Consider the following 25,365-nt stretch of genomic DNA (forward strand, 5'->3'; position numbering starts at 1 on the left):
TCCTGCACAGTTTGTATATTGTCTTCCCAATGGGACAGTTTAAAGTAAAGCTCTTCTTCAGACAGTTGGGATTTTAGTTTAGATGATGAACTGTATATGGCTCCTTTATTTATACCTGCAGTTCTTATCCAGGTGTTTCAAAAGTTATAACTGCTTTTTACCTGTGTTAATTGAACAATAGATAGCAAACTTGCTGTTTTAAATGACTTTGTATCTTAAACTATTCTTTTATTTAGTGAATTTGTTTTTCAACTTAGACCGTGTGTGGACAGTAATGACCTCACGTTTCCGATTGCCTGCTGGCAGAACCTACAATGTACGAGCATCAGAGTTGGCCCGAGACAGACAGCATACAGAGGTGGTTTGCAACATCCTTCTTTTGGATAACACTGTACAAGCTTTCAAAGTTAATGTAAGTATTTTATATATTTTTTCTTTTAATCTGAATTTAGATATTTTAAAACTAAAATTTTTTAATTGTATTCTACTTTGAAAAGCCTTATTCCTTATCCAGTGAAGAAAGTCTTTTTAGTATGGGTTTGTAAGTTTCTAGTATAAGTTTTGATTTAAACTGGGTCTTTCAAAAAGCTGACAAACCAACAGTGCATTGTGATAAGTGGAGCAAATCAGTATGTGGCAGGTTTTTATAAATGTGTTTGAGGTGCTTGAAAGGAATTTGTTCCTATGAGTGATTTATATATTTTCTTTGTAATCTTTCTTGTACTGTATGAATAAAACTTGTAAACAAAGATAAAAGACAGCCCTGATCTTATCTGAGTCTTGTCTGAAATATAGTCAACGAATATTTGTTCATCCTATTTCTGTCTTTATTTGCTCAGCATGATTTGTGAGTTTCACCCATGCAGTATGTTAACTCTTGTTGGTTCATTTTCAGTGCTGTATAGTACTCTCTGATATGAATACGCCACAATTTGCTTTTTCATTTATTTGTCACCATTTACTCATCCAGTTTACTGTTGGTGTACTTGGATTTTTTTCCACTTCGGACTCTTGTCAGTAATATTGCTGTGAACATTCTTGTACATGTCTTGTACATGTCTTGATATATACAGGGATGTAGTCCTCTTTTTTATTTAAAAAATTTCAAACTTGCCGAAGAGGAAGAAGAATACTATAATGAATAGCCTAGCCACATACTCTTTAGCTAGACTGATCCGTTGTTAACATTTTTCACATTTGGTTTATCTTTCTTTTTATGTGTGTTTTTTATGAACCTTCTGAAAGTAAGTGGTATTCTTCACATGTAAATGTTCAGCAGCCTAGGAATCTTATAAGTTACCACAGAACTATTATCATATTCAAAAATCAAATATTATGAAATAATGGTAGCTGGTATATAGTCCATGTTCAGACTGGATTCCTCATTCCTCATTCCCACATCTCCAAGATAGCGCCTGCTGTGTTACCTGGTTTTTTTCTATACTTAGAAATCTTTCTGTGATGTAAAATACTAATCTTTTGAAATCTTGCCATTTGTGATAGCTTGGATGGACGTGGGCATTATGCTAAGTAAAGTACATCAGAGAAAAAGAAATACTGTATGATTTCACTCATATATGAGAGCTAAAAAAGCTGAACTCAGAAAGAGTAAAATGGTGGAGGGGTTGGGATGTGGGGGAAATGAGATGTTTGTCAAATGGTACAAACTCCCAGTTATGAGTAAGTTTTGGGGATCTGATATACATCATGGTGACTCTAGTTAGCAGTACTATACTATGTACTGGAAAGTTGGTAAGGGAATAAATCTTAAATCTTTGCACCATGCACAAGAAAGGTATTATGTGAGGTGATGAATGTGCTAACTTTATCATGGTAATTGTCTCACAGTGTACATATGTATCAGATCGTCTTGTCTTACACCTTAAACTTACACAATGTCGTGTCAGCTATATCTCAATAAAGTTGGAAAAACAAAGTATTAATCTTTCCTTACCAGTTTCTTAAGCTTAAAAATTTTTCTGTATTACAACACAATCACTAATCTATCGCTGATTTATTTTTTTACCCAAACTCCAAGCCATTTCACATTTGGAAAAGGGGTTACAGAGTAGTACCTTTAAAGGTATTTTCCAACATACCCAACTAATGTACTTTTCCAAAATGTTAAGGTTTAATTTTTTTTTTTTGCATTCTGTCATCTATTAGTAAATAGTATGGGTTGCCAACAAGGGATAATAATATTTAGTGAAGGGAATTCTACTTCATAAAAATTTCTAGTAAATGGAAATTTATGTGTTGGGAACTGATACAAGAAAATAAGTCCCTTTTCCTGATATTGACTCATTAAAATTCTTTTTGGAGGTTTAAATAGTAATTCTTAACTTAATATTCATTATACTTAGTTAATATTTACTTTTAATTTTAACTTGTAATTCTGTATTTGTTTCAGAATATTGCAGGAGGATTCACTGTTTCCTGTCTAGCAAATTTTTTTTGTTGGGCATTTTAGTTAATAATGGAACGTTGTGGTTTTTTTAATGTTTATTTTATTTATTTTGAGAGAGAGAGAGAGAGCACATGCACAGGCCAGGTAGGGGCAAAGAGAGAGGGAGAGAGAATCCCCAGCAGACTTTGTGCTGTCAGTGCAGAGCCTGTCAGGGGGCTCGGTCTCCGTGAGCCGAAATCAAGAGGTTTAACCAACTGAGCCATTCAGGCGCCCCTGGAATGTTTATTTTTCAATATAGTAATCATTGTGCTAATTATACTCTTTTTGAAAGATATACCTTACTGTTTTTATGTGCTTTTAATATATGTATATATTTAAATATCCATTCTAATACGCTTAAGTATATCACTAGAATGATAATATTATAGTACTAGAAACTTTACCATTACTTCAGGTCATCAACAAATTTAATTTAAGAGGAGCAGTATGAGAGATTGACTGTTGGGTATGTAGTACATTTATTCCTCAGGGTATTTGGACCCAAGGCTTTCAATGTGTTCATGTTATTAGTACTTTCAGGTAGAAGCTGCATATTTTACTCTGTGTGAATGGCTCTCTAGTTATGCAGTTTATAATCTGTACAGCATCATGTGATCTAGCCTGAAAATTAAGAGGGGAGTTCCAACTTCTGCTGATTGGTCTCTGTGTCCAGTAACCATTAGGTCTCAGAAATGCCCACTGTGGGCACGTGCTCATTTCACCAGCGTCTCTATTCACTGGGAAGGAGAACCATTCAGTTTTCTCTGGAGAGTACAGAGCAGTGATTTGTAGCATTTTAGCTGTTGGAATCATTCCTTTCCCCGAAAGGTGTCTGTACCACAGATTAAATGTTCATTGTTGCCAAAGTCCACTTTTTTCCCATCTGGTATTCATCTAATCGAAACCTTTTCTATATAGGGGTGTCTGGGTGGTTCAGTTAAGTGTCTGACCCTTGGTTTTGGCTCACGTTATGATCTCACATTCGGTGAGTTCTAGCTCCACATCTGGCTCTGCACTGACAGTATGGAGTCTGCTTGGGATTCTCTCTCTTTCCCTTGCTCTCTGCCCTCCTCTGCTTGCATACATGCTGTCTCTCTCCAAAATTATATAAACTTCAAAAAAAAAAAAAAAGAATTATCTGGGGAGCTTTTTTTTTTAAAAAAAACAAACAAACAAAAAACCCTTTTCTGTGTATTATCCTGGAAGACAATGATGTAATGAAGGAACGGCATGACTTCATTAGGTCCTTTCTTCCTTTTTCTTTGTGGACATAAGATTGAGATAAGCCTGTTAGTGGTTCAGTTTGAAGTTACATTTTCACTATGGTTTTGGCAGAACTACTTCACTGTAGCCAGCCTATGGAGTGTGTTTTCTCTCTCATGTCCTTAAATTCATTGTCAGTTACGCAAAACATGTTTCCATTAAATTGATAGTATCCATACTACATGGATTGATTTCGTCTACCTATGAGGACTTTTTCCTAATTTTGGGCTTTATTTTTATGTTAGTACAGTGATTTAGTTGTAGCCTGTGTGACAAGAAAAGGTTGGGGAGAACCATCCTATTCCAGTTATTAGGACTGTGTAAGAAATTACCTCAGAGTTAGTGGCATATTTATTATCCTCAGAGATTCTGTGAGTCAAGGATTCACATAGGTAGGGATGGCTTTTATCTCCTCTATGTGTTGACCTCAGCTGGAAGACTCCAGGCTTTGATAGTTTGAAGGCTTATTCACTCATATAACTGTCACCTAAGACCTTTGCTGAGGCTTACACACCTGTATATGCTCTCTCTACGTGCCCTGGGCTTATTCACAGCACAGGGGCTGCATTCCAAAGGGGGAACATCCTCAGAGACAGTAGGAGTCAGGCTGTAGCCATATTGCCTTTTCTGATCTGGCTTTGGAAGTTATATAATGTCGCTTCCACCATACTCTATTTGCTAGTGCTATCACAACGTCACACTCAGGGTCAGTGGAAGAGGAGTTTATTCATCACACATTATTCAGTAGTTCTAAAGTGCTTCATAGAGAGTAGTGTTCAAAGACAGGGAACAAAGCTTATGCATTAAGGAATTTCTTTTCTTCTTCTTCTGTTTGTTTGTCGTTGTTGTTGGCTTTTATTTTTGTCCACATTGAATTTTCCCCAGTTTACTTTTTTTGTAGTTAAATTTTTATGGTAAGTAGGCTTAACTCTTCTAGCGCAGAGTGTGACGCAGGGCTCAAACTCATGAAACCGTGAGATCATGACATGAACCAAAACCAAGAATCGTACACGTAGCTGACTGAGTGACCCAGGTGCCCCAGTAATTTTTTAAATGATACTAGTACCTTAATTGTTAGCAAAAGATGCCATAAATCATTGATTTTTTTCTTGAAATAAGGTGAAATTCAATTAATACCTATTTTAGTTATGTGATAATTTGGGTTGATGAATATTTAGTTGGCTGAACCTTACTTATCCTTTTTTTGTCTGTTAAATAATCTGTTAACCAAGACAGTAGTGTGAACTGAATTACAATGGTGGGTTAGCAGGTGGATGCAGACTGAGATGGGAAGCTAAAGGAGCATGAGGATGGTGAATTCAGCTAAATGAAATGTACTTACTTGTAATCACTCTGTAGTCCTATATCTATAAAGGAGGATAGGATTTTAGGGAATTGTTTTCCTGATTATTGTTGCACTGACTTTATATATTTTGTATGTGAGGAAATAAGTTTAGAGTCACTGGGTTACTTACTCTGTCAGCGACAGAGCTAGAAGAGTGTGTGTGCGTGTGTGTGTTTCTGTGTGTATGTGTGTATCTGTGACAGAGAGAGAGGGTCTGTTAGGACCTCTAGTCAACATTTCAACTATTATTTTATTAATAATAAATAATTTTTCATGTCATTTTTCTAGCCCTACTTAAATTTGATGTTAGCTCCTTTAAAAATACTGTCATTTACACATATCACTCAGAGTCCCTCAAAAGTTGTACATATATTAGTTTATTCATGTATACAGTTAAAAAAACAAATATTTCTAAAAATGTAACAAAACCCAGCAGCTCCCTGCCCCATTACTGCTTAGAAATAACTACATTCAACACATTTAGTTTTTCTCTCATTTATTAATATGGTTCTAAGAAACATGCCTATATTATTTCTGGTTTTGTCTGCCTTGTTTTTTTGTTGTTGATATTCTGTATTGACTTTGAAAGATGAGACTTTGGATCTCTTATACCTCCCTTCCCTTCTCCATTCACAGATAATTCTTCTCTGTTGTCCTCTCAATAAACAAAATAGTTATGTAATATTACTTGATTAGTTCAGTACTTTTCCCTAGAGAAATCATCCTATCATCTGTCTGGAGTTTGTAGAGCCTTGCTGGGTCTTCTTAGAACTGAGAGAGAGAAAGGGACTAGAGAGTTCTTAGCTCTTCAGTAAGAAGACTTGCACTTATGTAGATTTCCCTGTTTTCAGTCCAGTAAAGATCAGCAGCTGCCACTGATGTCCGTGAGTCCAGAGTCTTACTTACTGGGTCATTTTCTCTAAATCTCTGGTTCTTATAGTGATTGGCAGTTGGAAATGGGGAGTGAGACATGGTCATGGAGGGGCCTGTCACTTGTATAGACTCACTTTGATTACTGCCTTCTCTGTTATTTTAGTGTGTCTTAAGCAGACATTTGTGTCCAGTCTGCCTTGTTTAACCTTGACATCTCTCAGCTTGATTTTCAACAATGTCTACCCTGAAGGAGAATTTACTATTTACCAAGATTTTTTTTTAAAGTAAAATGACATGTTAAAAAGAAACTTGTAACCATTAGTACAAAAAGATGTGATAATTTGCCGGTTACCATAGAGTCTGAAATTTAAACATTGCCGTATGCTATAGATATTTAAAACTTTGCTTTATTTCAAACTGTTTCCCCCCCCAAACTATATCATATTAAGCACTAGAAAATAGCCAGTAGTGCAGAGCCCAGCGCAGAGCTCAAACTTGTGAACCATGATATTCTGCTATGAGGTAAAGTTGGACACTCAGCCAACTGAGCACCCAGGTGTCCCTGGGCTAATCTTTTAATATCAGACTTTTAGTGATTACTTTAGAAATGACAAAATGTGTCTTTACTTATTAAAGTCTCCCTTTAATACTTCTACCATGTCCTCCCCAAATGCAAAAGCCTTAAAGCAGTTTAAATCCATTTACCTGCCTCCTACTTTTTTGCTACTGTTAAGTATTTTAATATCCCCCTCATTGTTATAAACCATATGAGACATTGTTATTATTGCTTTAAAAAATCAGTAGTCCTATTTACCTTTATATCTATACTTCTGTAGCTATTCATTTCTTATATATCTATGCTTCCATATAGAATCATCTCCTTTCATCCTAAAGAATTTCTTTTATTATTCTCTAAATAAAGTCTGTTAATAGATTCTTTCAACTTTTTGTCTGAAAATGTCTTTAATTATTTCTCATGTTCTGGGGGATATTTTTGCGGAGTATAGAATTCTGTGTTGATAGTTTTTTGCTTCACTAATTTGAAGATGCCACTTCATTGGCCTTGTTTCTCTTGAGAAATCATCTTTCAGTCTTACTGTTGTTCTCCTGAAGGGCAAGAGAGAGGTCGTTTCCTCCTCTGTTTTTAAGATTTTTTTCTTTCTCTTTGATTTTTAGTCACCTGTGTGTAACATAGCTATATATGATTTTCTGTGTATGTGTTTTATGCTGTGTGGTATTCACTGACCTTCTGGAATCTGTAGGTTGATATCTTACAACATTTAAAAACTTCTCATCCTTTACTCATTCAAATATTGCTTCTGACTCATTTTCTCTTCTCTCCTTCTGTATTCCAGTTACACATATATTAGCTTGATTACATCACACATCTAGCATATGTTTTGGTTTATGATTTTTTCCAGTCCTTTGAATAGCTATTAATCTATTTTTGGATGTGCTAATTGTTTTTTTTTTCTTTGCTTATTCTGCTATTAAACCTATTCAGAGAGTTCCTCTGTTTCACATATTTTGCAGTTCTAGATTATCTATGTGAACATTTTCATAGATTCTAATTCTCTGTTGAAATATATATATTAATCTGTTTCTGTATTCTGACTTAATTGGCTTTGGTATGTTGTCATAGTTAGTTTTGAAGCTCTTGCTAAGACTAATACGTTTTGTTTCTTGATTATCAAACACTTTCCTGTTTCACATACCCACTAATTTTGCATGGTGTGATGTCTGTCTTAAGTGTAATATGGAATAGTGGACAGCAAACAGGCCCAGGGGCCAAATCTAGCTTAGTGGCTATTACTGTTTGGCCTGTGAGCTAAGAATGGTTTTTACTTTTTTAAAGGATGTTGTTGTTGTTAAGAGAATGTGCAGCAGAGACTGTGACCCTCAAAACCTAAAAATACTTAGTTTCTTTCTCTTTATAGGAGAGGTTTTGCTGACCCCTCTTATAAAAGTTCTGGATTGTTATCTTCCTCTAAATAAAATTTTATTTTATTCTGGCAGGCAGTTAAATTGCCAGCGGGTCACTTTGATCCTGTGGGGCTTAGCTTTAAGCTTTGTTAAGGTAGGTCTGTTTCAACTTTGTTTTTATTCCTAGGGCATGGATTATCCAGGGTCTTACCTAAATGCCCTAGGTATTCATCAAGATCTGTCTCTTCTGACTGAGCCTGAACTTAATTTATTCAGAACTATGCAAGCTCTGAAATCTTAGCTCACAGCTTCCCAACCTCTGTTCTCTCCCAGGCTCCTAGGAGTCTAACCCTGTGCATGCACAGCCTAGCAGGCAGATGAGAACCAGAGAGGAATTTTTATATAGATTTTGGTAACCTTTTGTTTTTGGTTCTTTTCCCTCCAATAACTTGCCCTCAAAATCCAGCTACCTTAGCAGCCCCAAATATTAATTGTAGTTTTCTCATCCCAGCAAGACTGCCACACTGTATTTCTCTACACCGTGATTTGGAAAATACCCTTGAGGGCATTTCTCCTTTAAGGGAATTATGGGAGTGGTTCTCTTCTACCAAGGATCATGGTGTTGCATTGGTTATTGCCTAAGGGCTGAAAATAGGATTCTTTTTTCTTTTGGTTTAATGTGTATTTGGTCCAGCTTTTATAGATGTTTATAGCAGGAGGGTATTCCAACATTAGCTACTCCATCATGACAAGAACTGAAAATCCTGATTGTTTTAAAATGTGAAAATATATCTCATTATATAATAGTGGACTTCGATTTGGAATATTTAACATGTTGCTAGCTGTGTTCTTTGTTCCAATATTCAGTTGAGCCAAGTAGAAGGACTCAGATCTCCATTAATAATGTAGATCCTATGAAATCAAATTAGTCTGATACATTGATTTGGTGAAGGGGATGAAAATGGCCTTTTCCCAAAGATGAAACCCTGGGTAGGTGGGTCATTGGGTTTTTTATTTTATTAAGATTTATTTTAAGTAATCTCTACACACCATATATGGGGCTTGAACTCATGACCCTGAGATCAAGAGTTACACGCTCCTCCGACTGAGCTAGCCAGGCACCCTGGCTTTGTTATTTTAGACAATTTTAACTCAGAAGTCATCTGCCACATTTGATATACACCTTAATCCTACTTGGTCTGGGCTCACCTATTGTTATCAGAGAAACTTGTTTGGCTGGTCAATTCTTAATACTTAATTAATAATTTCATATTTGTTGCTTACTTATCCAGTATCTTCAAAAGAGTTCTTAAATATTTTAGCACACATTGATCATCTCTTAACTACTCTACTCACAGTGTGCATGGAATATAGACATGGTAACATGCTATTATATGACCTATTTTGTATTCTTTGAGAGAATAATCATTTAAATGTTTTTGCCATCATACTTTTTTTTTTTTTACTGAATATAAGGGCTGTCTGTCTAGGCCACAGTTTACCATGATTAATTTGATGAAACTAGGTGGTTAATTTGGAGTCTGCTTTCTCTCTTTTTCTCTTTGTGTGTCTTTCCTAAAGTTGAGTAACATGCCCTTCTCCGCTACATGTGGCCTGTTCTTTGAAAAAGGGTATGTGTCATAGCTCTGTTCCTCTGTTAGAAGTTGGCAAACAGGCTTTCAGTATTCATTGGAATGGTGTTGGTGACCGTAGAAGGATGTAGTTGCTATCATGTAGGTAAGCCACATGACTCCCTCTGATGCACCCCTCCCTGCCCCCTCCCCTAGGGATTCTTTGCTTGGAGTCCCTGGTGGACCCAAGAAGCCCCTGGAGGAATCTTTGGTGCCCAGAACTGTCCTCTGCCCAGAGGCTGGTGTTGGTTGGTGTTGGTAGTAGACTTTGCTGATCACAGTATTGTAGAAAAGAACTTGCTTTGTTCTTTGAGCCCATTTAGAATGTTATTCCTAACTCAAAATTAGGTAGTTTAGTATCTATATATTAGAAATTTGGTCATATATTAAAGGTAGCATCCATATAGTCTTATTTGAGTTGTTGTCCTTATTTAACATTCTTTTAAAAAATGAGACTTTAAAATAAGTATGCTTCCAAAAGTTAAAAATAAAACAACTCTGTACTTGCATTACATGTACACACATAGCAAAATACTCACTTTTAGATATCTTTACTTACCTTGAAACTCTTTATTCTACTGCTTATAAATTCAGTGTAGTAATGTCTTCCTCTTAAATATTTTTCCTAGTAACTGGTTTTATGACTGTTTTTTCACTTACCTTTTGAATTCTACACATAATTTTTAATGTAACTGTTTAGTTTCCACAAAGAAAAGCAACAGCTGTAATATGTGGTGAATCAGTAATGCTGTTATGACAGACATTTTTTGGAGTGTTCAGACACTTCCTTTTGATGCTTTCTTTGATTTGTTTGTAATAAACTTCAGTGCTTATTATTTTTGCTGGGTTTTTTTTTTGTAGTTATTTATTTTCCCATGTTAAGGAAATCTGGAGTTTAGTACTAGGTTAATTTACAGCATTGGATTCACTGCATTATTTTTTGATATCACTTAACTGTGAATTACTGTGAAGTGACTTTCATTTTTCCTTATCAAGAATAACTTGAATGGGACTGTGCTAGTTCTACAAAGACCGACGTAGATCTGGTCCTGGATTGTAGCTATTTGACTATCCCACACAGATATTTAAGCATATAGTGATGACAGAATTAAGACTAAGCACTCATGAATGGTCAGTAAAGGAAGTATGTGATATAGGGAGGTAGCATAGTATGATGAAAAGTGCATGGACCTTAGATTTCAAAAGGCTGGATTTATAACCTGGACCTAGTAAATATTTGGTCTGTGGCATTGTCCTGTGTATTTGATCTATATATATATAATTTCCTTTTACAAAAGGTGGAAGTGATATAATTTATTAGGGTTGTCAAGATTAAGTGAATGTATATAAAGCAGCCAGTAAAGATTCTATTAAGGTGCTTTTGAAATGTAATATCCCTTCTTGTTCTGTATCTTTTTTACCCTCTTTTCTCTTTAGTTATCATTGTCAGCCAAAGTGCAAAGCATAGAGAGCATCATGTGCACCAGACTGCACTCACTACTGACACCAGTTGCAAGTTTGAAAGATTTCTGAAATGACCCCGAGTTTCAATAATTGGTTAGAAAGGCTCACAGAACTGGGGTGCCTGGGTGGCTCAGCTGCTTAAGCGTTCAACTCTTGATTTCAGCTCAGGTCATGATCTCACGGTTTGTGAGTTTGAGCCCCGTATTGGGCTCTGTGCTGACAGCTGGGAGCCTGCTGGGAATTCTCTCTCTCCCTCTCTTTCTGCCTGTCCCCTGCTCGCTTGCTCTCGCAGAATAAACAAACTTAAACTTAAAAAGGCTCACCAAACTCAATAAAAGCTGTTATTCTCATAGTTACAGTTTACTACAGGGAAAGGATACAGATTAAAATAAACCGAGCTGGAGTGCCTGGGTAGCTCAGATAGTAAAGCACCGACTTTGGCTCAGGCCATGATGTGGGTTCAAGCCCCACATTGGTCTCTGTGCTGATAGCTCAGAGCCTGGAGCCAGCTTCAGATTCTGTCTCTGTCTCTATCGCTCCCCCATTCACACACACACACTCTCTCTCTCTCTCTCTCTCTCTCTCTCTCTCTCTCAAATAAACATTAAAAAAATTAAATCAACCAAGGTAGATTCCAGGAGGAGTCAAACTGAGAACTTAAAGTCTTCTTCTTGTGGAGTCATAGATGACGTTACCTTATCCTGGCCACCATGTGTGACAATACACACAGACTGTTTCCAACCAGGGAGCTCCTTCAAGCCTTTTGTATTTTTACTGGGACTTAATCACATACTCCCCGCATGACTGACCTAATCTCTAGCCTCCTCCAGTGGTCAGGCTGATACTCTTAGTCACTCGTTCCTCTGGAAGTCAGAACTGATGTTTCCCATCATAAGTCATATTGTTAGACTGTCAGGTGACCAAGACCCTCAGGAAGACAATGACACACCTGTCAAGCAGGACATTCCAAGGGTCTAGAGAGGTTTCCCATTAGGACAAAGGCCAGACTTCTGTTTGGAAAAGATCACTGCTTCATGTTACTGTTGCATTTTTGTAGTAGCTGATTAATTATTCAGTAATGAATATTTTGGTCATTATTTTTTAATTAACATTTTTTAAACTTTATTTTGAGAGAGGAAGAGAGCATGTGTGGGGGAGGGGCAGAGAGCGGGAGAGAAAGAGAATCCCAAGTACTGCGCTGATAGTGCAGAGCTGGATGGTGGGGTTCAAACCCATAAACCGTGATATCATGACCTGAGCCGAAATCAAGAGTCAGACACTTAACCTACTGAGGCACCCAGGCGCCTCAGTTATTAATTTTTATCCAAGTAGTAACATACACTTTTAAATATTTTTTCAAAGTCAAACAGGACAAATTATATAATGAAAGCTTAATGAAATGCTCTCACTTATATATTTATTTATCTATCCACTTTCCAAAGGCTTTATTGGTAAGTGTGTTTTAGAAAAGAAAGTTTGATTCTGTTACCCCAATGAAGAGCTGGGTCCAGGGACACATCAGGTGGTGCAAAAGGGAACTAATGTTTTCTCCACTTTTTATTCATAGTTTCTGTCAAAAGCACAAGGCTTATCATCAACCAATTCTTCAGGTTTAAACCATAGACTGATTTCTTTCTCTGCACTGTTTCCCGAATCACTGGCATGAGTGATGTTCCTGCCATCTTGAATACATAAGCCCCCATGAGTGGTGCCTGGCTTCAGATCTGCCGGGTTGGTCTCCCAAAGCATCCCTCGCCCTGTCTTCACCACAGCCAGACCCTCCCAGACCATGGCCACAAGGGCCCCAGAGCTCAGGTACTTTGCCAGCCTGGGGAAGAGTGGGTGGGTCTGCATGACAATGTGGTGCTGCTTTCGCAGTTCCTCAGAGGCCTGTAGGAGGCAGCTTCGTGTCCACACCATAAGACCTCTTCTGCTCAAAGTGCTTGATGATCTCACCCACCAGGGTGTGCTGCACACCACGTGGCTTGATGGCAGTGACCGTGTGCTCCTCATTGGCCATTGTCAAGAAGCTGGCTGTGCTGTGCTGTGCTGCTTCGGACCTGGAGGCCCCTCCCACTATTTTCGTACTAGTTTTAAAATATGTTTGGAGGGGCGCCTGGGTGGCTCAGTCAGTTGAGCATCCGGCTTCAGTCCAGGTCATGATCTCACGGTTGTGGGTTCGAGCCCCACATCAGGCTCTGTGCTGATATCTAGCTCAGAGCTTGGAGCCTGTCTTCAGATACTGTCTCCCCCTCTTTCTCTGCTCACTCTCTCTCTCAAAAATAAATAAACCATTAAAAATACATTTGGAGATATATTTTAGACATTTATTTCCACTTTTCTGTGCTGGATTATATTTTTTATTTTGGATCTTATATTGACTTCCTATTATACAAGATGAGGATTTAATATTTTTAGTCCATTTTACATTCTCCTAAAATTTTTATGTCATAATTTTTAATTAAATATATGTGTCCCTATATCTACTACTGTTTATCTTTCTATCTTCTATCAGAATTACATTTGGGTTCTAGTAAAAGAAACTGGAAATATCAGTAACTTAAATGTGCTAAAGTTCATTTCTCTATCCAAAGAATTCTAGCAAACGACAGTCCAGGAGTGGAATAGCAGCTTCGCAGTCCTCAAGGAGTTAGGTTTCCTGTTTGTCCTTCACTTCCCTGAGAGCATGGGATTACTTCATGGTCCAAGAAAGCTTTCAGAGTTCTGACATGCTTGTCAGCTTTCAGGCAGGTGGGGGTGTTACCCAAAACTGAGTTCGTCTCTTGGTGGTTCTTGAGCCAAAAGACACAACCAAACCAAAGAATAGGAAAAAGAAGAGTTTTACCTGCAACAAGTAAAGGAGAACACTAGGGATCTCCCAAAGCAGTGTCTCCTGAACCACAGTATTGGGGAAATTTTAAGCTAAGGGTGCACACATATTCATGAAGGAGCTTGCTTAGTGGGGGATACAGCGTGGAATTGGGACAGAAGTCACCTGAGGGTGACTGAGTCCAGGTCACAGTCACAAGGGTTGGCAGTCAGTCCATGTGTAAATGCTCAGAGAGGTTTAGATCCTGCACGGATAACACAAGGATGTGGATCAGGTGAATCTTAACTTTTGAATCAGTCCTGGGAGTTTTACCACTGATTTATTATCCCTGATATGATTAGGTTATATCCTGGCCTGATAGTGACTATCTGCTCATACTTTCTTTCACAAGATGGCTGGGACCCAAAGTGACTTTTCTTAAGAAAACTCTGTCTTTTCTTTTTCTAGGAACCCAGCTCTCTCTGATTATCGTAGGGGAAAATGGAGAAGCAAAAGAGGGACATACCAGTTTTCTTCCCCACACTTAATGGAATGTTGCTTATGATTTCTACTCAGTAGCTTCTAGTTGCATTTTATTGGCCAAAATTTAGTCATGTGACCTCACTGGGGCTACAGGGGCTGGGTATTTTATTTTATTTTATTAAGTCGGCTCCACCCAGTGTTGGGCCTGAACTCTTGCGCCTGAGATGAAGACTAGCACACTCTACCAGCTGAGCCAGCCAGGTGCTCCAGGGCTTGGTATTTTAGATATTGTTCCTATCCCAAACTATATTGAAGTTTTATTTTAAAAAAATGAGACAATATGGGTATGATGTGGGCCATTGGCAGTTTCTGCCTTAATTGGTGTCATTGTTTACTTTTTCAAGAAATTATGCAAGTTTATTTACTCTGAAGCCAAGCAGTGTACTTTGATTACATTTTCTTCTTCCTAGAATTATTCATTGTCATCTTAAAAATATGCTTAGTTTTCTTCCTGTAGTTTTTAGTTTTTGTGTTTTCAGTTTATAGGCATGCCTCATTTTATTGCACTTTGACTTATTGCATGTCACCGATACTGCAGTTTTTACAAATTGAAGGTTTGTGGCAACTCTGTTGGCCCCATTTTTCCAACAGCATTTGCTCACTTTGTGTCTTTGTGTCACCTTTTGGTAATTCTTGCAATATTTCAGACTTTTTCATTATTACATGTTATAGTGATTTTTTTTTTAAGATTTTGATATTTTTAAGTAATTTCTGCACTCAGGGTGGGGTTCAAACTCACAACCCTGGGATCAGGAGTCGCATGCTCCACTGACTGAATCAGCCAGGGGCCCCTGTTATAATGATCTTTGATGTTACTGTTGTAATTGTTACTATTGTAATGTATCTTAGGGTGTCACTGACTACACTGTAAGGCAGTGAAGGTAACATAAGTAGGTGTGTTATGACTGCTCCACTGACCAGCTGTTCCTCTGTCTTTCTCCTTCACCCTCTCCTTGGGTCTCACTATTCCCTGAAATCTAAGAATATTGAAATTAGGACAGTTAATTATTCTACAGTGGCCTCTGCATGTTAAATGAAAGGAAGAGTCACACATTCTCAGTTTAAATCGAAAGGTGGAACTGATTGATCTTAGTGAGGAAGGCATGTCAGAAGCTGAGATAGGCTGAAAGCTGGGCCCCCTGCACCAGTCAGCCAGGTTGTGCATGCAAAGGAAAAGTTCTTGCAGGAAATTAAAAATGTTACTCCAGTAAATACACGAATGATAAGAAAGTGAAATAACCTTATTGCTGATACAGAGAAAGTTTGAGTGGTGTGGATAGATCAGACCAGCCACAACATTCCCTTAAGCCAAAGCCTAATGCAGAGCGAAGCTCTAACTCTTTAATCCTGTGAATACTGAGAGAGGTGAGGAAGCTGCAGATGAGGAATTTGAAGCCAGCAGAGGTCCTTTCATAAGATTTAAGGGAAAAAGTTGTTTCCATAACACAGAGGTGCAAGGTGAAGAAGCAAGTGCTGATGCGGAAGCTGCAGCCAGTTTTTCTAGAAGCTCCAGCTCCTCCATGAAGGAGCTACACTAAGCAACAGATTTTCAATGTGGACAAAACAGCCTTCTTTTGGAAGAAGGTGCTATATAGGACTTCTACAGTTAGGGTGTAGTCAATGCCTGACTTCAAAGCTTCAACAGACAGAGAGACAGACGACTCTCAACAGATAGCTGATGACTTCAAATTGATAAGCTGAAGCCAGTGCTCACTGGTCATTCAGAAAATCCTAGGGCCCTTAAGAATTATGTAAATCTACTCTATGCATGCTCCATGAATGAAACAACAATGCTTGGATTGTAGCACGCCTGTTTACGACATGCTTTAGTGAATATTTTAAGCCCATTATTGAGACCTGCTGCTCAGAGAAGATTCTTTCCAAAATATCATTGTTCGCCAACAGTGTGCCTGATCACCCAAGAGCTGTGACGGAGATGTAACGCTGGCCTCACAGAGTGATTTTGGAAATGTATATTCCTTTCCTTCTACCCTCTGAAAGTGATTGTCAAGGCTGATATAATTTTTTCTTAAATGTTTGGTAGGATTCACCAGTGAACCCATCTGGATCTGGTGCTCTCTGCTTTGGAAGATTACTAATTTGCCTTATCATTTTAAGCAGTAAATTGCTAATTCTTTTTCCTTAATAAGAATAACAAAAATGGATGATTGTTTACAATGAAATTTGGAATTACATCCTTGTAAGTGCATTAAAATCAAGTGTTTATTTTTTAAAGATTACCTCCCGTTCCCATTTCTATTTTATGTGTGTTTTGGCAGGAAATTACGAGAGTCATCTTACCTACTTTGTCATCAACCATCTAAACATTGCTCTCTGGGGTGCCTGGGTGGCTCAGTCAGTTAAGCAGCTGACTTCAACTCAGGTCATGATCTCAGGGTTTGTGGGTTCAAGCCCCGCGTCAGGCTCTGTGCTGACAGCTCAGGGCCTGGATCCTGTTTCTGATTCTGTGTCTTCCTCTCTCTGACCCTCCCCCACTCCTACTCTGTGTCTCTCTCTCTCAAAAATAAACGTTAAAAAAAAAAAATTTAAACATTGCAATCTTATCCTTCTTAAGGAGTTTCTTTGTACTCCTTAAATATATACAATTTTATTTGTCAGTTATAGTTTGATGAAGTTGAAAAATAAATACAATCTTGCCTCAGCTCTCATTCTTCTACTTAAAACTGCTTCTTTAGAGCTTATTGTCTAGTTGGGAAATTAGCTTCTTGAGACTTATTTTGACTTCTAGCAGTTTTTAGAACTGTGATCTCCTTTTAAGGAAAGCTCTCTTCTATCTCAGATCACATTCTGTCTCTTAATCAGTTTTGTACATATTGTTTTCCTTTTTTTTTTTTTTTTATATCTTGCCCTTTCATTCTTTCCTAGTGTCAGAAGACTGTGATACCTGTTATCTCTAGTCCTGTTATTTTTCCTCAATGCAAACTCTGTATCTGCTAAAGATTCTAGAGGTATTTATAGTCCAGAAAATTTTTGAAATCTCTCCCACCACGAGTAGGGGTTGATACTACCTCCAGTTAAAACTTGGTGGGCCTTTGTGACCCCCCCCCTGCACAGTAGAATCCATTGGAAGGAATGTTGTATAACTTCCCAGTTGAGGTTTAGAAAAGACCAATTAGCTTTTGCTGGTGTTTTATAGAACACTCTTCTAGGAGAGCTTTCAGATGCCATGTAAAGTCTGGCTACCCTGAGGCCACCTTGTGGAGATTTTATGAGAGCACATAGATGCCTCGGGAATTCCCAGCTTTGGTCTTCCAAGGCAGGACATTAGGCATCTGAGTGAAGATGCTTCAGATGATGCCAGTCCTGATTGTCATGTTATTGTAGGCAAATGAGACTCATTGAATGAGACCTACACACCTGAGCCCAATGAAATCCCAGGATCCTTAGTAGAATAAATTTCATGTTATTGTTTTAACCCACTATTTTTTTTAATGTTTATTTTTTTGGTGGGGGGAGGGAGAGAGAGAATCCCAAGCAGGCTCTCTGCAGTGAACACAGGGCCCAGAGCAGGGCTTGAACTCCCAAATCACAAGATCATGACCTGAGCCGAAATCAAGAGTCTGACCCTTAATGGACTGAGCCACCCAGACATCCCTAACCCCCTGTTTTGATGTGATTTGTTAGTCTTAAGTACATAACCAGAATAGCATTTCACATTCAGCATATTCAAAACAGTTTTCATCTCATCAAATCATATTTGTTGTTTCTTTATTAGTGTCATCATCACTGCCACGTAACATTTTTGTCCTTTTAAAAAAATGTTTTAAAAATATTTATTCATTTTTGAGAGACAGAGCATGAGCAGGGAAGGGACAGAGAGAGAGGGAGACACAGAATGCGAAGCAGGTTTCAGGCTCTGAGCTGTCAGCATAGAGCCCAACACGGGGCTTGAACTTATGAACAGCAAGATCATGACCTGAGCTGTAGTCAGAAGCTTAACCAACTGAGCCCCCCAGGCTCCTCACACTTTTGGTCTTTTTTAACTTCTGTTCAAACCTTTTGCCCATTAAAAAAATACCATTTTAAAGATATCTTTAGTGTGATAAATTAAGTTTACTATTTTAACATGTTTTAAGTGTATAATTTAGTGGTATTAAATATTTATAATGTTCTATAACCATCACCACTATCCATTTCCAAAACTTTTTCATCATCCCCAAAAGACACTCTGTTAGACATATATTTAAGTGTTTAATTTTTTTGTGCTATTGTATATTGTAATATTTTCTTAAAGTAAGATTTCCAGTTCATTGCTAGTATATATAGAATTGTTGCTGGTTATTTTGTTTGTAATCTGCAACTTATGTGTTCTAAGAATTTTTGTAGATTGCATGGAATTTTCTACATGTTTGAATTCAAAATTTTCTTTTTTTAATCTGTAAACCTTTTATTTCATTTTCTTATCTTACTGCACTGACTACTATAAGAAATGGATAAGAGTGGTAAGAGAGGAAATTTTTTTCATTTTTCTCATTTAGGAGTAAAGTATTCAGTCTTTTACCATTAACTATGTTGCTAACTAGTTTTGTAGATGCTCTTTATCAGCTCAAGAATTTCTCTTTTATGCTTAGCTTACTGAAAGGGTTTATCATGACTGGATGTGGAGTTTTATCAAATATTTTTTCTTTGTGATCATTGGTTTTTCTTTGTTAACGTGGTGAGTCACTGATGAATTGTTAATTGTTGAACCAATGTTTAATTCCTTTGCTAAATATTATGATGTATTACCCTTTTTATATATTGCTAGATTTGGTTTGCTAATATGTTGTTGAGAATTTTTGTGTCTGTGCTTATGGGAGATGTTAGTATGTATTCTTGTAATGTTTTCATATGTGTTTTTGGTATCAGGGTAATGCTGGTCTAGTTGGGAAATATTTTTTCTCCTTCTCTTTTCTGGGAAAGATTGTGTATTTTTGTATATTCTTTCATTTTAAGAGTGTTCAGCCCCCATTACTCATGGAAGATGGTTATAGTAACTCTGATAAAGTCTGTGCCTGGTAATTCCAACATGTGAGTCATCTCAGAGTGTCCATCATCATTTGACTATCTTTTACCTTGAATATTCAGATTTGCCTTATTCTTAGTGTATCAAGTAATTTTATATTGTATCCTGGACATTTTGGAATATTATGAGACTGTATCTTACTAAAATCTGTGATATAATATGTGTTGTTATTTTAGTGGGAGATTAACTTGGTACTCCATCCTTCTCATTTTGGGGGCAGTGGCTCCAGCATGGATTCATTTTCAAAGCCTTTGGTGTGGCCTGGCGTTTGCATACAGCACTCAAGAGCCAGGGTAGGGCTTATTCTCCTTCATCTCTGTGTCTCTGCTGCGCTTCTTCAGGGGTGTTTTGCACACGCACAACTTTGGCTCCATCCCAAGACTTGTGTTGATGTGTATTCTTTTATACTTTATAGGCTTTTCTCCACACTTTCTGGTAGCCGGTGGCCCCTTTTCATTGTTACTCTGGTCAGAGGATGAGGTTCTTTTCGGTTTTGTGGAGCAGTCTTGCCTTAGCGTGTAGTACTGCTAAGAGAAAAGTGAAGAATAAAAACCAAAGAAGCACAGATTACTCCCTACTCTTCAAAAAACCTTGTTTTCTTGTTCTCTGAAGAGATGGGGGTTTTAGTTCCCACAGTATCATCACCAAGGCCATTCTGTTGCATGACTGGGGTCTCCCTGAGGCAGAGCTGCTAGAAATGAAAAACTGTGTCTCTGCCCGCACCCCACCTCAGTGTAATCCACAGGGCTCCTTCTGTTCCTTTTAACAGAAAATTGGGTTTCTCTTGTGTCTTTTGCTGCCCATGCCTACTGGCATTTCCCTAATTCAACCCATCTTTCAGTCAAAGTTTTAAATAAAGAAAATTAAGAGTAACAAAAAGAGAACCTGGAAAGCTCACCATACCTCAGATTGTGATTTTTCCTTTCTGCACTGCCTGCTATAATTTACTTTCTGTATTCCTCATATGATTGCCTTTTGATTTGTATCTTTAGTCTTTAGTGAGAAAAGTACCTTCTAGTATGCTTATTTCATGTTGATCTGCACCTGAAGTTGAATGTAAATCTTGTCTTAGCAAGGTTATACCAGATGAAGTTTTTGTTTGGTAGTTGTATAGGATCTTTCCTACTTACATACTTGTTTCAGTAAAGTGACACTTGACTTAACCTCTCAGCTTCTCTGTAGAAATTCCTCTGGTTGGTACCCCCATATGCTTTTATTTTTTATTGTTTTGAATACTATTTGGAATATGTTTCTACAGAATCTGTTTTCTTTCATATGTCCAAATTAATAACTTATTGGATAATTTTACTGGAGTGTGGCTTTCTTCTTGGTTGTAGCTTTGTATTAATATCTGTCAGATAATACTAATACTGCATATTGGTGCTGTATTTCTTCCTTAGACCTTTCACATGTGTTTCTGGTTCTTTTTATCAGTAGCAATGTGGTATGACTATTACCTCTTTTTCATTGATAGGGAATTCAAACCCAGGGAGTTTGTGCCTTACTAGTAGCTACAGCCCCAGTAAGTGATAGATTGAGATCAAAATCTTGGCCTTCTGACTCTTCAGACTGATGGTTTTATCTGCCACACCATCTGCTATCAGTTGACTGGTCTTCTGGTCTTTTCTATATCTCCTGATCACTGACACAAATTGAAAGTTGTGGTCATGAAAGAGTGGAGATAAGTAGTCCTGGATGCTGTTTGTCTTATATTTTTGTATGCATAAGAATTTAATGGTGGACTCTTAAGGAAGGCTTATTAGAAGTTCGGATTGCTGTCTGCACACCTTAGTTTCATAGGTCTCAAGCTACGAAGGAATCTGTAGGGGCTTAGGAATCTGTATTTAAAAAGTTCACAAGATAATTTGGATCCTTGTAGTCTCTGTCCTTACATAAAAACACAGTTGGGAGGAATAGAGACTGCCTTGGCCTCATTAACATTCTATAATTAGCCATTATTTATAGAGCACATTTTCCTGTTTGTTCACTGCATAGGCTAAATGGGACATAATCAAAATTCACACCCCAGCTGTATTATATTTACTGTTCTCCTTACTCATGGAGTAGGTTTTCTGTTTAGTATTTTTCTAAAGTTCAGTGAGAAACTAATCTATAGTCTTACAAGAATTGTCTTTAAGAAATGGTTTTGAGCCCATAGCTAGAACTGTAAATGTTCCTCTGTAGTGATGATTCTCAAATGGGGCTGATTTTGTATCTACTCTCCCTCCCCCAGAGCACATGTGACAATGACAGAATATTCTGGTTTTCACAGTGGTTGGGGCTACTAGCATCTGGTGGGTAAAAACCAAGGATGCAACTAAACATACTTGTGGACAGGATAGTACCCCTCTCCACTGAAGTCTCTGATATAAAGTGTCATTAGTGCCAAAGTTGGGTGAGAAACTGTTCTAAAGTTAGTGTTCAATGAGCATTTTTTGATGAATAAGTTCATTTTTAAAAAGAATCTTCAGTTACAGTTTTCCATTAGGTGTTTATACTTTTGAAAGTTCAGAGTCAAGAGATTTTGTTTTGTCCCTAAGCACACCCCCATACACAGACATTTCTTCTTAAATTGATTGTTTGCATATTAATTACACTGGATAAATAGGAATGATTAAATTAAGACAGAGCAGTGTACAGATCTGTTGTCTCCCTCTGGAAAAAAATATATTTTAGTTCAGCTTTAAGTGAAGGCAAAGTAGGAAAGTAGAATGTTACAGGGCAAAGTTTGAAGGAGGGGTTATATGCAAAGAGTAAAACTTACAATTTTTGTGTATCAGCAAGTGATACATTAGAGTTCCCACTTGGGCCATTTACTTGCTAATTTTCCTTGGTAAAACAAAATTTTCTCAATCTGAATGAGTAAGAACTTATATTTCAGGGTTTTGGTAGTGCAAGTGGGGGAAGAAGTAACTTTTCATTTGAAGTATAACGTACATACAGTAAAAATAAAATCTTAAATGTAAGATTGATAAGAATTACAAAGTGAAGTCTGTGAAACAGCCACTGGATCCAGATATAGAATATTACCAGTACTTTAGAAGCCTCCCTTATACTTCCTCCTTGTTATTTATCACTCTTTGCCTAAAGTAGTCACCATTCTGATATCCAGCATCCTAGATTAGTATTGTTTGTTTTTAATGTTAGTAGGATAAATAATATGAAATTCTTATTCTTTAAGTCACAGTGTCAGCAGTTTTATATATGGTTCAGCCTATTTCTTTTTCCTCCCCACTTCTGTATAATGTTCCATTTGTGGTGGCCAGTCTCCAAAGATGGCCTCCAGTGGACCATACCTCTTAGTATTCACACCATTGCAGAGTTCCTCACCTCTGAATGTTGCCTGGCCTGTGTGATTTGTTTTTGTCCCTGGCAATGGAGAGACTCTTTGTGACTGACAGTAATATGAAGACTTCCACCTTCTAGTTGAGTCTCTTAGAACATTTGTACTCTTGAAACAGTCTCAGAATCCAGCTGCCATGCTGTGAGAAGTCTATCCCATATGGAGAGGCCATATATGTAGGCTCTCTGGTTAACAGTCCCAGTGGATACGCTAGCCAGCAGTCACCAGTGAGCCATTATGCACATCTTGGTACTTTCAAAGTTCAGATGAATTTAATAGCTGCCATCTAACTGCAACTACAAGTAAGAACCACAGGCTGGGCTTGGCAACCCGCAGGTGCATGAGAGCTGTTAATACTTTTTATTTACTTAAGTTTTTTTAAAAATGTATTTAATCTCTGTACCCAACTTGGGGCTCAAATTCATGACTCCAAGATTAAGAGTCACATGCTCTTCTGAGTTAGCCAGGTGCCCCTATAATACTTCTTAAAAACCATCTTGATGTGTTTACCATAAAGCAGTAGATAAATAGTGAGATATCATTGCATAAATATCCTAAAATTTATCCACTCCATTGTTTGTTGGCCCTTGGTTTGTTTACATTGTGGGGCTACTATGAACACTACAGCTTTAAACAATTCTTGTACGTAAATTGGTGGAAGAGATATGTATACATATATATACATACATACTAATTTTGGGCAAATAGAGTAGAAAGCTTAGGTCAGATGCTGTGAAACAGTTTTTCAAAGTGGTTATATTTGCATGTACACTTCCACCAGCGGTTTGTGAGAGTTAACATGTGCTCTATCGACATCCTCACCAACACTTGGAATTTTTAAATTTAAGCCGTTTTGATGCATTTGTTGTAGTATAGTGGTTTTACCTTCTACTAATGAATTTTTTTAACATTTAAAAAATAACACTAATCTCACTCTTCCAGTGAATAAAAAGAGAAGTAATAATTCATAACTCATTTTACAAAACCAGCATAACCTTTTTTTAAATAGCTAGTCAGATCATTATATAATAAAGAAATATTGTAGGGGCATCTGGGTGCCTAAGTCGGGTAAGCATCTGACTTTGGCTCAGGTCAGGATCTCACAGTTCAAGAATTCGAGCCCTGCCCGGGTTCTGTGCTGATAGCTCAGAGCCTGCAGCCTGCTTTGGATTCTGTGTAGCCTCCTTTCTCTGCCCCTCCCCCACTCACGCTCTGTTTCTCTCAAAAATAAAATAAACGTTAAAAAAAATTTAAGAAATATTATAGAACAAAATGAACAAGATATGCAAAATTTCCAAACAAATGATTAACAAATCTATATTGGCACACACAATGCTCATAAAATATGTGTATACCAAGTTAGGTTAATTTCAAGAATGTAAGCTGTGAAGGAGAAAATCCATGTGATCTGTTCCCCAGTGTGTTAAAAACAACAACAACAAACAACTTAGTGAACTAGAAATAGAAAAGAATTTCTATAAACTGCTTAAGGGTATTTACAGATACCTAAGGCATACATCATACCTAGAAATGAAATACTGCAGATTTTCCCCTGACACTGGAAACAAGAATGTTCACTACCATTCCTTCATTGTGCCTTTGTTGTTGTTGTTTCCCTTATAATTATTGATCATTTATGTTTCCAGTTTTTAGCCCGCTCTTTTTGTGGTTTGTCAGTAATTTTGTTCATTTCTTGCTAAGATGTCCTGTGGGGAAAGATTTGTTAGATTCTCCTTGTAGGAACTGACAACTTTATAGTAGCTTTATCAGCTTCATTGACATTGGTTCATGTTTAAAGTGTGCAGTTCATCCTTTTTAATTGCACTAATTAACATTCACATTATGTTGTAGCCATTAACACTATTTCCAAAACTGTTTTATCACTCCAAACAGAAACTCTTGAGCCATCAAGCAGTAACTCCCCATTTTCCCGACTCCCAAAACCTATGAATTTGCCTATTGTAGAGACCTACGTGGAATCATAGAAGATCTGTCCTCTTATGTAGGTTTGTTTCATTTAGGGTAAGGTTTTAAGATTCCATGCAGCATGTGTCAGAACTTCATTGCTTTTTATTCCTGAAAAATATTCCATTGTGCAGATATACCACATTTTGTGTATTCATTCATCTGTTGATGGATACTTGGGTTGTTTTCACTTTTCACCTCCTGTGAATAATGTTGCGGTGAGCATTAACATACAAGTATCCAAATCCCTGTTTTCAGTTCCCTGGAGTATATACCCAGGAATTCATTTGCTAGATGCTATGATAATTTTGTTTAGGTTTTAAGGAACTGCAAAATTGTTTTCTGTAACAGCTGCACCATTTTGCATTCTGACCAGCAATGTACGAGGGGTCCAGTTTCTCCATATATTTACCAACCATTGTTACTTTCCACTTAAAAAAATTATAGCCACCTTTGTAGGTGTCAAGTAGTATTTTAATTGTGGCTTACACTTTGTATTTTTAGAACAATATAAGTTAAGAAATGGTATATTGTTTTGGCAAATTGCACCATTTATCATTATGTAGTATAATGATTTTTTTAATACTTAGCAATGTGATTTCATTTTTATTTAAGTTTACTTACTCATTTTGAGAGAGAGAAAGAGAGAGAGGGAGCATAAGCAGGTGGGGGGGAGACAGAGAGGAGGAGAAACAGAATCCTAAGCAGGGGCTTGAACCCACGAACTGTATGAT

General features: G+C 37.4%; 1 protein-coding gene and 1 pseudogene across 3 annotated transcripts in view; one reads left to right on the forward strand and one right to left on the reverse strand.

Annotated features, from left to right (window-relative positions):
- The window catches only part of PTPN4 (protein tyrosine phosphatase non-receptor type 4), a 207,932-nt gene that overhangs the window by 36,187 nt on the left and 146,380 nt on the right, over positions 1–25,365 (forward strand). For all 3 annotated transcript variants that reach the window (XM_029934710.1, XM_029934712.1, XM_029934711.1), the window contains exon 2: positions 258–412. In XM_029934710.1, coding sequence (XP_029790570.1) covers positions 275–412 — 138 coding nt within the window. In that variant the 5' untranslated portion in view covers positions 258–274. The remainder of the gene's footprint in view (positions 1–257; positions 413–25,365) is intronic.
- Positions 12,503–12,965, reverse strand: LOC115287902 (annotated as a pseudogene).

The sequence above is a fragment of the Suricata suricatta genome, chromosome 3 (assembly GCF_006229205.1).
Source record: "Suricata suricatta isolate VVHF042 chromosome 3, meerkat_22Aug2017_6uvM2_HiC, whole genome shotgun sequence".
NCBI classification, from domain to species: Eukaryota; Metazoa; Chordata; class Mammalia; order Carnivora; family Herpestidae; genus Suricata; species Suricata suricatta.